The following is a 16,155-nucleotide window of genomic DNA, read 5'->3' on the forward strand; positions in this document are numbered from 1 at the left end:
ACAAACTGAAGAAAAGGGAAGAACATTGATGTCAAACGAATATGCATCCTCATTCATCCTGATTTTCTTTGTGAAGTCTACGTTTTTTTTTAGTCTCAAAACTACGTATTGTTTGTCTTTCTTTTATATATTGTTTTGAGAAAAAAATTTGTACGTGATGGAGAAAAATGAATATCATTTTTGGATTCAGCGTACAGGAATTACTGTAGAACATGTAAAAATTTCAAGACAATAAAAGCATCGCAGGCCTTTGTTATTAATTTTGTTTTATTTGAAGGTGTATAATGAAGTTTCCGCCTTCTTAAAACATCTCTTTCGTTTTAATTAATATTAAGATTATGAAAAAGTGTTTTATTTCCCTTACCATCTTTAATTGTGAGTTTGTATAGGCTAAACGCAAAAGAAAGTTTTGAATAAAATATTTTACACTGAATATGAATATTTTTTGACGAATTTTATTAGTCTTCTGCATATTCTCAATTACATACTCGGCAAGAAATTATTTAACAAATGAAGACAAGTAATTCAGTAAGTTGAGTGTATTTATACTTCAAATTATCTAGTTAACTTGTGCCATGACCTGGTGCTTAGAGCAGTCGAGATCTATGGGTGACGAGTTCGAAACCTCTCACCGGACATGCTCACCCTGTCAACCATGGGGACGTTATAATATTACGGCCAATCCCATTATTCGATGGTAAAAGAGTTGTCGGTGGGTGGTATTGACTAGCTGCTATCCCTCTAGTCTATCACTTGAAAATTAGGAACGGCTAGTTCAGAACTTCAGATAATCCGCGAGTAGCTTTGCGTGAAATTCAACAAACAACCAACCAATCAACGTGTGCGTGTGATTTTAGGTGTTTTAGTGTGCATTTGTGGACCAGTGATTTATAGGAAAAGAGAGCTTCTTTGTTCCTAACGGATATTCTATAAAGATGGATATCTCAAGGATAAAGTATTGTGCAACGTTTGGGCAACTTTTCATGTATGCAGTATATTTTAAAAATAAGTTAATGAAGAATTTGTTTTTAAACCACAATTTTTGGAGTCAGTGGGTCGTTTGTATTTTCTATTTTATCGAATTTGCTATGCAACTAATCAAGATATTTAAAGATAACCATGATGTGTGTTGCCTCTCAGTGAATTTAAACTGAGATCGTCATCGTTTGATTATCCAAATTATACGTCTATAATCCTGTATAGATTGAAATATATTACGAAAATGTCATTGCTGTTTTAAGAAAATAATGTTTACTTGTTGAAATATATGTATTTTTTAAGATTAACCACCAAGTAAATAAATATTGTACAAATTACAGATGTGTCCCTAAGCAACGAGTTTGTTTAAGCTACCGACATCACAAGTGTAAACAGTACGAGTGTGGTAAGCTTTTCTTAGCATACATTAATCAAAGTTCAAATTCTATATTTACTAGTCAGAGAAATCTCTAATGTTTTATGTCGTTTATGATTACAAAATGCATACATTTTGACATTAGTAAGTGAAAATAATGCTTAATATTTAAAAGTAATATTATATACAATATAAGATCCTATACACACACACACACACACACACACACACACACATATATATAATGAGTTTTAAGATTTAAGATATATTTAACAACGGTAAGTTGTCATTGTCATTTATTTACTGCGCAAAAATTTATGTGTGTATGTTCCACCACTAGGTGGCGTCCAATATAATATAATAATAATACACACCAAGTAGAGCATGAAATACATCAAGTATAATTTACAATGTATCCATTAAATATAATGTTATGGTTGAATCTGACAGCTTTTCGGTAGTAAGTACAGTTAAGGGCTTGAAAGATAGTTATTATTACTTAACCAGTAGAATTCTTAAGTTTATCAATATCAGAATGCATAATCAAAGCATAAATTATAGTACTTAGTAAATGTAACTGTTGGTCTTTAGGTTTTAAGAGTGAATGGTAAAATTTTAATTAAAAATCATAACTGAAATAATTGTTTTTGTTTACTTTAAAAACAACAATAACAAAAACTGATACATCTGTTTATTACAGTGACATCTCGTGGTGATTGTAACGAGCTCCCCGTCTCATTAGTGTGTGATACAGAAAACACTGAGCATAAGAATATGTGTTGGTTGTTAAAAAAGGGCAAGGTTATGGCTTATCATGGAAGGTGTTTGGTAAGTCACTAAAACGTTTATTGCTGGATTCTAACGCAACCCACAGTATTCTGTCCGTTTAATCGTTTATGTTGACGTCTTCTGCAAACAAAACATTTCGGCAGAGAGTAATTGCATTTTGTTTACTAACAATTATGTGTCTTGAATTTGGCTTTGTCATGTTGTACAAGGGCAGGTACTGTACTGAAGAAACTAACACAGAGATCGTGCTTTGTCTAATGCAACTAGGGTAGTTTTGTCGAAAACATGACAAGTGTTCAACTTATCTTGGTAATGCTGTAAAAGTGCAGTTATTGTATTAAAGAAACTAGCGTACAGATCATGGTATTTTTTAGCAACTAGGGTAGTTTTGTCGAAAACATGACAAGTGTTCAACTTATCTTGGTAATGCTGTAAAAGTGCAGTTATTGTATTAAAGAAACTAGCGTACAGATCATGCTATGTTTAAAGCAACTATGGTAGTTTTGTCAAAAATGTGACAAGGGTTTAACTTATTTTGGTGATGCTGTAAAAGTGCAGTTATTGTATTAAAGAAACTAGCGTACAGATCATGCTATGTTTAAAGCAACTATGGTAGTTTTTTCAAAAATGTGACAAGGGTTTAACTTATTTTGGTGATGCTGTAAAAGGCCAAGTACTGCACTAGAGAAACTAGTTTACCGATCACGCTTTGTCGAAAGCATTTAGGATAGTTTTGTCGAAACCATGACTTTTCGATCATTAAACAAAGTTAGATCTTCTTTAACAAAAGATCAATTAAACTGAAAAGTCATGAAACAAAGCTGGTCGTTATTCCCAAATTAATAGTTGTTTTGAGAATGAAAGGTAAGCTGTAAAGCCAGAGATATGTAAAATTTGTATGTTGACTAATGATCGATAAAATTAGGGGTCACCAAACTAAGGTTATGACTGGTCTTTGACAAGTTGTAAGGAAAATCCCCAATGATTTGAAGCCAAAAATGTCAATGTGGTATTGTGAGTGAGAAGACGTCTGATAGTCAACCTTCTGCTTCATTAAAATATTTATTTTAACTAAAATTGTAATGTATAAAATAACAATAAAGATGTTTTTAAAGGTTCCGGAAGTTTACTGAAATTTTGAGAGTGGCACACTATTATATCATTTCGGAAAAATTCTAGCTAAATTTAAAGATTTTAGTTTGAAATGTTGAAAATCTTCTATTAATTTAATATAGATTTTCACTTCATTACTATTAAAGAAAGCTGACGGTGGAATGGAGGATTTGGGAGTATAACAATATTTTTGCATAGTTTGAAGTATTTAGTATATTTTATTTGAATATCTGTTGGTGAACATAATATACGGATTTGTTCCCCCTGTCGTCACATTACATCTTTATTACATTTAACACAGACGTACGAAACCCTATAATCCGAGCGCTTTCGGAAAGTGGACTTTTCTAAAGCGCTCGAGTTATTGAGTTTCGTATCTCTATGTTCAATTTATTTATCGAACTTACATGTTTTCCTAACATCATGAATCTTTGTTATATTGATAGCGAGACACCCTAGTTCCTAATATTCTTCTAGAGACGATTATTAGCAAGTTAACCTGTTTTGCTTTGACGTTGTTGGTTTTTCGTTACATTATAGGACCATTGCAGTAGTTGGGGTTCAGTGTGTGGACACAGTGGACAGACATATCCGAGTGAATGTGCAGCTTTAGCTGATCGCTCTACGGTAGACTATACTGGTCCTTGCGTAGCCGTTGGAACATTCCTACGTGAGTCATGTTCATTATACTATATGTGCTGATTGGTATAAAATTCTGGGATCAGTATGGGAATTTATATACTAAATTTCTCATATTTTCTTTGAAAAAGTTTATTGCAGAGACTGAACCAGAACCGCGACATCTGAAAATTGTAATGTCGTCTTAACTGTTGACAAGTTTTTAATATGTTGTTGTAGAAACTGTCTATTATTACTAAAGTGTATTTATATCCACCTTTTGTTTACATCCCTTGAAATGAAGTGCGCTCGCATTTTCAGGACAGACAAAATTGAGTATTATTATAATAAACAAGCAAACAAACATAGATTTTGACTTTTAAACATAGATAAGCTTTATAATGTTTCAATGCCAGTAGCTCGTTCATAATCATCGTTTTTAACTTTAGTTTCGTTAGGGCTAAACTTTATCGTACTTAATAGTATCAATAAATAAACTTATAATGCTACTCTACGACTTAATGTTAGACCTTTTTAAAAACGTACACAAGTTACAGTGTTAATTTATCTCTTTATCTCATATAGGCCATACTTAACTTAGGCTTAACTACTGTTAGGCCTAAGACAAGTGGACTTAGATTTCGGTGTTTGACCAGAAATGTTTTGTGGGTCTCTGCTGGTTTTCGTTAAAAAACAGTATTTAGTCTTATCTGTAAAAACAAGAGGAAGATGTCTCACAAACAAGAACGTCTGACAACATTTTTTGGACTCGGTCACTTTCAAAAATGCCCCCCCCCCTTAAATAATAAAAAATGCAACAGACAAACAAAAACATTTTTATTATTAAAGTAAGTAAAAAGAACTGCTAAATGTCAGAACAAACAAAATAATTATACAAGGAGCAAAGAGCTTAGCTCCTTTGTTATAGACGCATATTTATCGATTATACAATCTTTGTTGTTCTGCAAGTTGATAGCAATGCCTTTTTCGACTGCAATGAGCATCAGGTGCCTCCAAGTTTTGTTGTGTTGTTGATGCTCTTAGGCGAGTTTTTAGAATCTTCAATTTGGAAATACATCTATCACATGAACATTGAATAACAGTAAGTGTTATGATTTATTTGTACGCCTCATACAAGTTTGCATAGGCAGAATAACACAATCTGTAACTGCACAAAAGTTTAAATGCACATGAAAAACAATTTCTACAAACAGCTTCATCACGAGCGGATGTGGTCGAGGTTCAATTTCATCCAGTACGTCATCTTTTGTCTCTGTGACATCACTTTCATGCAAGCCTCTTTTCAAGTGTTTATAGTTGGAAGCAAATTACACCAACTCTTTATACAGTGAAAAAGAATCAATTTCTGTAATTTAATTGTTTCACATATTTTTATTTGCATCACCAATTACCAAGTTCAGAACGTGGGCGTAACACTAAGTGTGGATATGACTTGGACATACTTCCTTCATTAGTGCTTGTAAGCCATTGTATGACTGCTCATATTAGCAGTCCCATCAAAAGAGTCTCCAATGCAGTGTTTAAGATCAAGTCCTACATCAGTTAAGGTTTCCTTGTAGTGAATACAAGCTTTTCCCACCAGAATCTGTTACATCAAGAAGGCGTAGAAGTCTTTCCTTGGCCTGGTCATCTGCAACATATCTTAGAACAAAGGCACACTGGTCATGAGCAGAGATATCTTGTGTACAATCCATTTGTAACGAATAAATTTCATCCTTCTTAGCTTCCATGTCCACAATATCTGTGATCATATTTCCAATTAAATTGAAAAGTTTCGTGATAGTTGTTTTGCTTAAGTATGTAACTACTTTTCCTCTACCCCATCTTTGGTGGTTCCCGCTTCTTTGCCTTGTGTGTGATATCTTTCAGGTGATCTTTCAAAGCTGGTTTATATTCTGACACCAATTTAACTGCTTCTAAGAGATTTCCACGATTTTTAAAATGGTATTCATCAAACTGCTGCTTCTAAATATTTGCTTCGATAAGGCAAAGTTTGAAATCCAATGAAGAAAATAATGTCAATAATACAACTGAAGACTGCTCGATTTGAAGCACTTGGCTCTGTCAGATTAACAGCTGATTATGCCACAATCTGTGCTCAACCGTTCTTTCTTGGAGGTGTATGAAATAAGCTTGTGTTGAGTCCTGATGTGATAGCGATTTTTTGTGTTCAAATAATCTTGTGGCGATGTGTCTCCAGTCTGAACACCCTATTATCAATTGATTACCACGATTTCTTTCAGATACAAACATAAAACAAAACGAGCAATGCAAACTCTTTTTCTCAGGAGCGCATGACATCACTACCATGAATACCTTTGCGACTGTAAACCACTTGGCTATTGTAAGGTATATCTATAGTTGGTTGATGTGGATGAAAATTCCAGAAATTTTCTTTTGTAATATTTTTAGGCCTTTAAAAAAAATCACTTGCTGAATGAGAAGACACACTTGGTTCTCGGACACGAAACTTTTACAAGTGATTCTTGTGTGATCTGTGCTTGTATTATAGTATTTTTAGTTTATTGTTCAATCAATGTACTACTACTTCTTCTGGAGCATTTGAGGATTGAATTTTAAGAATTTTTGCAGGAGAAGGTTGAATGGCCTTTTGTTAATCTGATGGGTATGGTGACTGTAGAACAGTAATATCAGTTTTTTCTTCAATCTGTGTAGTAGATATATTGAAAGTACCTGCATCTGCATCAGTATCCTTTTGTTTTGATGATTTAAAAAAAGTGCTAATTTTAGTCAAAGTTTTCAACTTTTTAATTTCTTCTTGTCTCTGTTTTGTGTATATATATTTTTTTCCAGTTTCATCCATTTGTGTTATGTTTCAAAAACAAAGCAATTTGCTGAAACAAAAGATGTTTTCATATCATATTGATCTTAGATCAGAAAAAAGTAATTACTCATGATTAAAAAGACTAGTAAAAACATCATGAACACCCCGAAAATAATAAAATTAAATTACAAGTGTTAAATGCACAATAACAGATAAGATTAAAAAATTATACTTTTAGAACAAAGAACAATATTCTAATATAATATTTTAATTAAACAAAAAAAAATAATTTTATAATTTAAATAAAAGAAAAATTTGCTAATCTTGAAGAATAGTGTTAGGTTGATTTTAATTATATAAATGTAAGAACAAATTTAAACAAGCATTTTTGTAAACACGATGCGCTACAGTGTTTAATAGGTTAATTGGCGCGCCAAACTGCCATGCCAGCCACACAATTTTTTAAAAGTAAAAGTCAATTTCCGTTTTAAACTTTTTATTAGATATATTAAAAATGTTTTAAAAAATATTGTTACATTTTGTTTTTTTAAACTGGTTTACGGGCCTCTACCCCAACGGGCCCTCAGTCTACATCCTATCTGCCCGTATGTTAAGTCCGCCCCTGCACACAAATAACAGATACTAAATGATACTGATAATTATTTTTTCCAGTGGAGCTATAGTGAACTAGGGGTTACCACAAATATTCAACACTGAATAACAACCGGTAAGGCTATGAACAAGTGAAAAAGAATGTGAAGATTAAGTGTCTAAACAAATACACTATCAGGTTGAAAACACTGTGATAGTGTGAATTATGGAATTATTGAAGATATTAAATACTTTATTTTCTCCAAAAATTGCAAGTTTAAATAATATAATAGAAATATAGTGAGTTCTACTGAATGATTATGAAAAGCGATACATATAAGTATTTTTACTCTAAACAATGATTCTATATAGCTAAACTACATGATTTAGGCGTGAGTTAGAACAGGGTGAACTGGATGAAATGATGAAAATAGGAAGAGTTTGTTTGTTAGATGGAAAAATGTTTTAACACTGAAAACAGCAGAAAGAAAAACTTAAACGAATATATAGCATGATTACCTTATTCATGTCTCTTCCCCCCTCCCCTTTTTTACAGTCCCAACGAATTTGAAGGAATACTGTAGTACCCGTATTATAATGCACGTGGACCAAATTTCTTGTAAATATACCATACCACTCAAGAAACATTCATTAGGATTCACGTGAAGATTATCCGAAGGTTTCAACATTGTAACAAATTTCACTTTTCCGTCTTTTATGTGCAACCCTTTTTTTTTCTGATCCTGTTTTCTTAAAAGTTGCTTTATAAATATCGTCTGAGGTGAGGAGACATTGTTATTTGCTGTTTTTACGATGTATTTACTTTAGATTTTAAAATTAGCGTTATTTTGAGTTATCTTTATTACACACACACACACACATATATATATATATATGATATGTAAATTATATGATTATTATATCGTGGCGCATTGTTTCGGGATGATACTGAATAATATATATCTTGCAGGAATTGAAAATACTAGAAGTTTCGGGTGTAGCGGTGTGCGTTGTCCTCCATTGCCATCACCACACTGTTCTAATGCTATACCACCAGGGGCTTGCTGTCCTGTCTGTGGTAAGTAGCAAACGTGAGATGATTCACATTTTTTTATTTAAAGGAACTTAGTGCGTCGCCCCTTACTATCAAACAACCAAGAGGTTTTGGTAATACACCCCACCCACCAATCCAATTTCACTGGTGACAGATCTGGTTGTTATTGATGACAATACTCTGGTTGATACTAAACAGTAATTATATCATCCTGGATATTACTGTTAACAACTGTGGTTGTTACCTGTAACAATATTCTGGTTGATACTTAATGGTAATTATAACATTTTGGTTATGCTAATGTTAACAACTGTGGGTGTTACTGGTAACATTATTGTGGTTGGTACTAAGTAGTAATTATATCATTTTGGTTATACTAATGTTAACAACTATGTGTGTTATTGGTTACAGTACTCTGGTTGATATTAAATGCTCTAGGTGGTAGTAATATTATACTCTAGAGTCTAGATGACACTAATTATATCATTACTGATGTTAGTAATAACAGCTTTGGATGATACTGACAGCATCTATAAGTGTTACTGATAGCAATTATGAGTGATAATGATGACAGGTCGTTGGTTAATATTGAACAGCGATTACAACACCTTAGGAATTGCTGTTAAAATTCTCGATGACAACTTGCGGTGTCACTAGTGTGGTATTCAGGTACACTTATTTCTGACATAAACGTATTAAGACCCAGAATCCACAGCTGATTCAGGAAGTGTTAAGAAAAACAGCAAATCAAAAGAAGAAGCAAACACAACTGATTAACAAGAAATACGAATTTTTAATCATATAAACATTGGACTGCTGGCGTCTTTTACAAGACTAAATAGCTCCAGAACTATATTTAATTGACTCCTTGCTGCTACAGAAGAGGAGAAAGCTTATGTATACAAGACGAAGACAAGAGCAAGAATAATATTGTACTGTTAAGTCTGGTCTAAAATTCTTAGTGCAGTATCCAACAATTCTAGATTACCTATGTCAATGATTATTCCCATTATAACCTAAGTCTCCAGCTAATACTAATATATCAAGGTCTCTGTACCACCTCTTCAATAGAGGTTTAACAAAGAAACAAGTCACTATTCCCACCCTTCCTTATATAAGGTCCTGGAATGTCCAGTTATTGCAAGATAAGTTAACTGTGCATATTTGGAATACCCACATGTAAAAACATTATGAGCGATTTGACTAGTTTTTTAACTAGTACGTTTGGTTTTATTTTTTGAAAAAGTTGGATATATTTTAATAAACCAACATTAAATAAACTAGCATTCGTTATGTATAAATCATAATTATATGATTTACAGATACTTCAGAAGCTTGTCAGAACTATTGGTCAAAACTGATTGGTTATTTGTTGGACTTGTTAGTAGCCAAACAATTTTCCTCGTTTAAGAGAAACTTTTTGTTTGGAATAAATTAACTAACTGAAATGTTAAACATTTTCCTGTTATTACTTGAGCTAACGTGCTTTATTATGTCACTTCCAGGAGCGGTTGTAACGTTTCTTTTTAGCCGACACCAGGCGGACATGATCGCCAGCGCCGTGCAAGATGTTGACCCCGTTGTTGTGCAGACCATCGCCGAGAAACTACGAGATTATGTGAAAGTAACAGAGTGTGATGTCTTCTCCTATCTTAGCCTAGAGTCTGAAGTGGTTGTCATAGTAAACCCAATTATCTCAACTCCCACCCCTCTTCAAGTTAAAGCCTGTGTGAGAGAGGCTAAAAAAATCAAGACTTTGGTAGAAATGAGCAGTCCTGCCATCTTAACTGACCTCTCTCTATCTCTTTTTCTTGCTGCATCTCTGGAAAGTCCTCTTACGGAGAGAGTTACATCTAGTGCTCCAGCACCTGCTCCTGTTATCGTTCCTGGTTTCACACTAGTCATCCTGTTTTTTTGGTCACTATTAGAAAAAAGGCTGCTGTCCTGACAGCTGCCAAACCAACACGGGTATCAATGACTTGTGATCCTCTTGGAAAGTGGAGTTTTACACTTTGTCAAAAGAAGAAGTAATCAGTGATTATTTTCTTAAGGGAGATATCGGTAAGAAAAAGAGTAAACTCGCAATAACTTCTAAGTAAATATGTCTGCATATGTGATCTGTATTTATAGGTAACTGAGAACAACCTCGAATGATTTCAATTTAAACAAGGTAGATTGATTTCGTTTACGTCCAAGTTGACAACTTGCCATCTTTTTGCACAACTTAACCGCACCAATTCGAGAACTGAGGTACACACACACATATATGTATAAGTAATTAATAATGACATTCAGATTTGTGAAACTGTTTTTAGTTGATTGGTTTCGATTTGTGTCACCAGTTACACGTGCTTAATAATAATTTTTTTTTTCTTCGTGGCTGTTTTTCTACCAATTTGATATATATTCTTACTAAGTACTCAAACATAATATCAATTAAGATTGTTATTCTAAATTAATATCTTCTTAATATTTCTCTATACCGTTGGATAAAACGAATCAAGATTTATTCTTTTGATAAACTTTCTTTTTAAGAACTGAGTCAGTTAACTGCTCTTAATATTTATTCCGGATGATTTTCTGAAGAACATATTTACTAAGGTTATTTGAGATAATGGTGTTTTTAAATATTTTTGTGACATTATTTTAAATAGTATTTCTAAAGTCAATTTAGGATTCATTTCAGATGCTAATATTAAACATATTCAAGTACATAATATCAGATCCAGATGTGGTCGAGTAGTGAACGGTCCAGCTGCCGCAAAATCACTCTCCGCATATTTGAGCTGTAGGTGCGTTATAAAGGTGACTATCAAATCCCATTAATCGTGTAGAATATGCCAAGAGTTATCGGTGAGTGCTGTTGACTAACTAGCTGCCTTTCCTCTAGTCTGTCAGATGACTAACGTAGATAGGCCTTGTGTAGCTTTGTGCAAATATCCGAAAAAAATATGTTCAAGCACTATTATTAAAACATATTCAAGTATCTAATCTTAAACTATTGTAAAACACATTGAACCTCATAATTTTAAACATTATTATCAAATATGTTCAATCGTTCATGTACATAAAAGATTCCGATACTTTTACTATACGTTGTTAAAACTATTCCAACATTTTGGAACATGTTTAAGTGTATTGTTTACGGCTACTGTGTCGACAAAAGATAATGAAGTACGTTATTTAAAACTCAATAGCTTTAATTAAAGTTTTACTTGAACGTTGAATCATCAGACTTGTTTTACTAGTCACGATGTACTGTGATTAGTTTTGTACAAAAAAAAAGTTCAGTTACATCCAGTTATCTTTAGTGAATTGACATTAATAATTAAAGAATTATCTACGAACTAGTTAACGACGAATGAGTAATATTTTTTCTTTACTCTAAAGGTCTGTAAATGCAAATTATCATTAGGAACTAGAGGAAGACGTTTTTCTTAAATATTTGAAATATTAATGTTTTGAAAACTAATACGAGTAAACGGAATTCTAACTTGCATCGTAAGTTGACAGATCGTATTGTAAACCAATATACTTCCCCGGTGGATCAGCTAAAATTCGGGTTTCGTTACCAGCGGTGAACAGAGCACAGATAGCCCATTGTGTAGCTTTGTGTTTAATAATAAATATAGAAAACAAACCAGCCGATGTAGAGTATCTGATACCTTAGGACCTATCTCGTAGTCTATCAAATCTTGTTACAAACAGAGATAAGATAGCTGCACTTTAGATCCTATCTTATAGTCTATCAAATCTTGTTACAAACAGAGATAAGATAGCTAGCACTTTAGATCCTATCTTATAGTCTATCAAATCTTGTTACAAACAGAGATAAGATAGCTGGCACTTTAGATCCTATCTCCTAGTCTACGAAACCTTCTTAAAAATTGATATAAGGTAGCCGGTACTTTAGATCCTGTCTCATAGTCTACCGAACCTACTTACAAATTGATATAAGGTAGCCAGTACTTTATATCCTATCTCATAGTCTACCGAACCTACTTACAAATTGATATAAGGTAGCCGGTACTTTAGATCCTATCTTATAGTTTACTAAATCTTGTTACAAAGTGACACAAGGTAGTTGGTACTTTAGATCCTATTTGGTAGTCTACTAAATCTTTTTACAACCTAAGATAAAGTACCTGGTACTCTATATCCTCTCTTGTAGCCTACTAAATTTATTTTTTTTAAATATGCTCTATGGTAAAACAGTACTCTGACTCTAAGAACTTTGTTTTTAATATTTGCTTGTAAACTCCATATAATAATTATTTTTTAACGTGGAGTGAAAACATTTTGCAACTGTACGTTTCTATAGAAAAGTATTTACTTGATTCAGGAATCATCATTTGAACGTTTTACAACGTTGTAACGTATAATTATGATGTATATATTTTATTTTAGAGCTGCATCAATTTTGTAAAGTTTGCATGACTCGTTTAACGCATGTGTTTTAGTGTATATTTTTATTTATTATAAAATATTAAATTTAAGATCTGAATATTTTCTTTTAAAGGTTATTCTAAAATTCAGAGAGTATTGTAGAAAACTAATTCCATTATAATATATTTTAAGTGCCCTCCCGATGGCTCAGCGTTAAGCTTCGAGGGTTATATAAACGCTATAATTCGGGAATCGATCTCTACGTCGGACACACCACAGCTAGCCGATTATGCTGTTTTGCGCTAAAAAACACCCCTAAAAATAGCGTTTTACATACCGAATTTTAATTATATTAGTTAAAACACCCCCTTCAGTCATAACTAAATATTTCAAATATTTTCTCTTTTAATTTTGTATATACATTTCATTATTATGGGTTAGTGTTTGAATAGGAAATAAAAACGTGAGCAAAAAATGTTAAAGATATGTGTTTTGGAATTTTGTTTTCTTCTCTAAGCCTATTGTACTCCTTACTTTGTTTTTTGTAGAAAAAAATCGAACTCGTATTGTATCTTACCTGTCATTGGCAGAAATAACATTTACATAGAAGTGTGTTCAACGATAGCATTAAGTTAATTCTTTAAATTAAGAAGGAAACTTTTTTCCAAAAATACAAACGTCTTGGTGCGTTATTTTTCTTTCAGTAGTTTCTCAAATGCAACATCTATTGCGTACTTTATTGTGTAGTAAAATGTGTTGTATTTGACTTTAATAACCGTGTTTTAAAACAGTAAATGCCTCGGTTATAAAAATAAATATTTTGTCATGCGAGATATCTGTCAATGGAAGTTGGCATCTTATAACACTTCATTATACTGAGAATAAAGCTCGCATGAATAAACGATGTTGGATTCGTATTGTTACCGTTAAAAAAAAATTGTGTATAAAAGTAAAGACCCAAAGAAAATTTGTCAGTGTTTTATGTATTTAAGAACTAGATATTCTCGTCGTGAAAAAACAAAAACTTGCAAATCTTGAAGTTTTAATTAGTGAATGTTGTTTATTTTGTCTCTCGTACTTTGTAAATGTTCAGTGTTAAAAGTAAAAAGATACTGAAATGTAGTGGCTTTCTAATATCACGTACACTAGTTGCTTGTTAAGTAATTATTTAGCTCTGACTTGAAAACAAGATTAATAAGTTTCTTTCATGTTTTTTTTTTTTCTCAGGGCGATAGTGTTTAATAAGATTTGTCTAACAATAAAAAACTACATTGTTGAAAAAAAAACTGCGTACCGCTGCAGAAAAGTACCAGATTATTTCCCAAAGTTCCCTAAAAAACTACATTGTTGAAAAAAACTGCGTGCCGTTGCAGAAAAGTACCAGATTATTTCCCAAAGTTCCCTAAAAACTACATTGTTGAAAAAAACTGCGTACCGCTGCAGAAAAGTACCGGATTATTTCCCAAAGTTCCCTAAAAACTACAAAAAATGTTCAGTTCTTTAAATGAGGCCCCTTAAAATAAGGAACTTTAGAAAAAAAAAGTTCCCGAAAAAGTTATACCGATACATTTTCCTTAGTTTCACAGGTTTTTATGCAGTGTATAAGAAGACTTTTTATTAGAATTAATTATTTCAACAAAACTTGTAGTTAGTTGTTTTGTTTTTGGTTTTAGTCACTAACCAAGTTTTGAAGCTAGACAAACGAGATTGTCTCAAATATGAAATGGTTTATGGTTACTATAACGTGCCTTTAAAATAACTTGTAAATATATATAGGTTATACAAAGTGTACTTAATGCCTACAGTTCTTTAGGAGATTTTTGTGGTGTACATAACTTAGTTAAAAAATATATATTTAGCATAGAAAATCGTTTAAATAAGGATATGTTTATATGTAGATATATCTATATTGTTTAAATCGCATCTTTCACAAAACAGTGAAACCGGCAGCAGCAACATGATTTTGCTTTTAAACCAAAGACATTTTATAAAGTGTTGTAAACTTGCTAACCCATTAAAACAAGTATATTAAGAATTGACATGTTTGTTCTTTTTCTCTTGGACTTCGGTGGCTCTACGGTAAGTCTGAGGACTTAGAACGTCTTTTTCTTAAGAATAAGCAAACCAAACGTTTTGATTTTATTAAATGATCATCTGTCTAATAATCAGATATATATCCTTTTTACAGTTTTGGTTTTACTTACCAGCCTCATTTATTCGCGTACAAAGTAGTTCATCTGATACTTGATCTGGTAAACATATTTTATTCATGCTCAAATGTTCAATAAATACACACCTTTTTTTTCATTTTCATTTTACAACAATAAAACTAGATTAAAAAGATAATTAAACAGAGTGAACATACATTGAATTGGATTCGATTGTCATCAATACCCCTGTTTTATTATTTCATTTTTTTTACTGATGCAGTACTCTTAAGTATTCCCAACTGTGAACGTTGCTCTTCAAAAATTAAATAACCACTTTTATTCAGTTTAATATTTTATTTTAATAACGTATTTTTTTTTCGAATCTGAAACTGTTTATCCGTGTTACTTAATTTTATAAGGGGAATTGTTTCTTAGTTACTAAAATCTAAAGTTTTCTGGTATTTGATTAGGAATATATTTTGAACTTTTATATATTAACTTCTGAAATTGCATTCGGTGGTGCTGTTTCACGTTATTTGTTCAGAGCTATTACTGATTTTAAAAAGTATTGAATATTTTTACACAAAACAAACTTACGGAAAAATGTAGTAAGGACAAAGCTTTTTTTTTATATCTACTACTACTGTATAAAGGGAAACTGAACGATAAACATTACTTTTCAAAATGCATACATTAGTACTTCAGGGCCTGTCGTCCATTGAAAGTGAAATCACCTATCACTTTCGGATGAAGCTGTCAGGAACAGTACGTTTAATTAATGGTAGAGGGAGCCTGTAGTCGTACTCTAGTTGCTGTCTGTTGTATTCCTGGTCATCCTCGTTGTTTAGGTCTAATAGCTGTAAACAAAATGTTAACATTTTATCGATGATATTTCTGGCAGACTTATCCTAAAGAACATGTTAATCATAGCGCTTGTGTGTCTCTCGAAACTCAAATGACAAAATCATTTCATCCAAACTTATTTATTTCTTCTATTTGTCATGTAAAACTTTCACAAACTACTTTGTTTCAGAATCCTTAATATATACACATAAATGCTAAGAACTTCCCTTATCAATTTAATGCGAAACAATGTGTTTTTAACTCGTCACTTAGGGCAGTGTGCAAAAATCGGGGATTCTAAAACTCACTATTCGGATTATTTCTTTGATTTGATCTTTTCTTGTTTTGTCAGATCTCGTTGGTAGGTATCGTCCTTGGGCCACCCAGCAACACATGGAGAAAACCAATAATGTCAGCAGTAAAACACCTCTTGCTTCTAAAAATACATAAA

General features: G+C 32.3%; 1 protein-coding gene and 1 long non-coding RNA gene across 2 annotated transcripts; one reads left to right on the forward strand and one right to left on the reverse strand.

Annotated features, from left to right (window-relative positions):
- Positions 1-1,318: 1,318 nt before the first annotated feature.
- Positions 1,319-14,391, forward strand: LOC111089204 (reversion-inducing cysteine-rich protein with Kazal motifs-like). Its single transcript, XM_022401261.1, has 5 exons — positions 1,319-1,384; positions 2,055-2,182; positions 3,797-3,926; positions 8,242-8,349; positions 9,831-14,391. The coding sequence occupies exons 2-5, from the start codon at positions 2,129-2,131 to the stop codon at positions 10,271-10,273; spliced, it is 735 nt and encodes a 244-aa protein (XP_022256969.1). The 5' UTR covers positions 1,319-1,384; positions 2,055-2,128; the 3' UTR covers positions 10,274-14,391.
- A 627-nt stretch (positions 14,392-15,018) lies between these two features.
- LOC111089205 lies at positions 15,019-16,142 on the reverse strand. The gene is made up of 2 exons (XR_002613512.1): positions 16,013-16,142; positions 15,019-15,718 (listed from the first exon to the last, which is right to left on the reverse strand). It is a non-coding gene; the product is annotated as an uncharacterized LOC111089205 (long non-coding RNA).
- Between the last annotated feature and the right edge of the window lie 13 nt (positions 16,143-16,155).

This window comes from Limulus polyphemus, unplaced genomic scaffold, assembly GCF_000517525.1.
Source record: "Limulus polyphemus unplaced genomic scaffold, Limulus_polyphemus-2.1.2 Scaffold5549, whole genome shotgun sequence".
Lineage (NCBI taxonomy): Eukaryota > Metazoa > Arthropoda > Merostomata > Xiphosura > Limulidae > Limulus > Limulus polyphemus.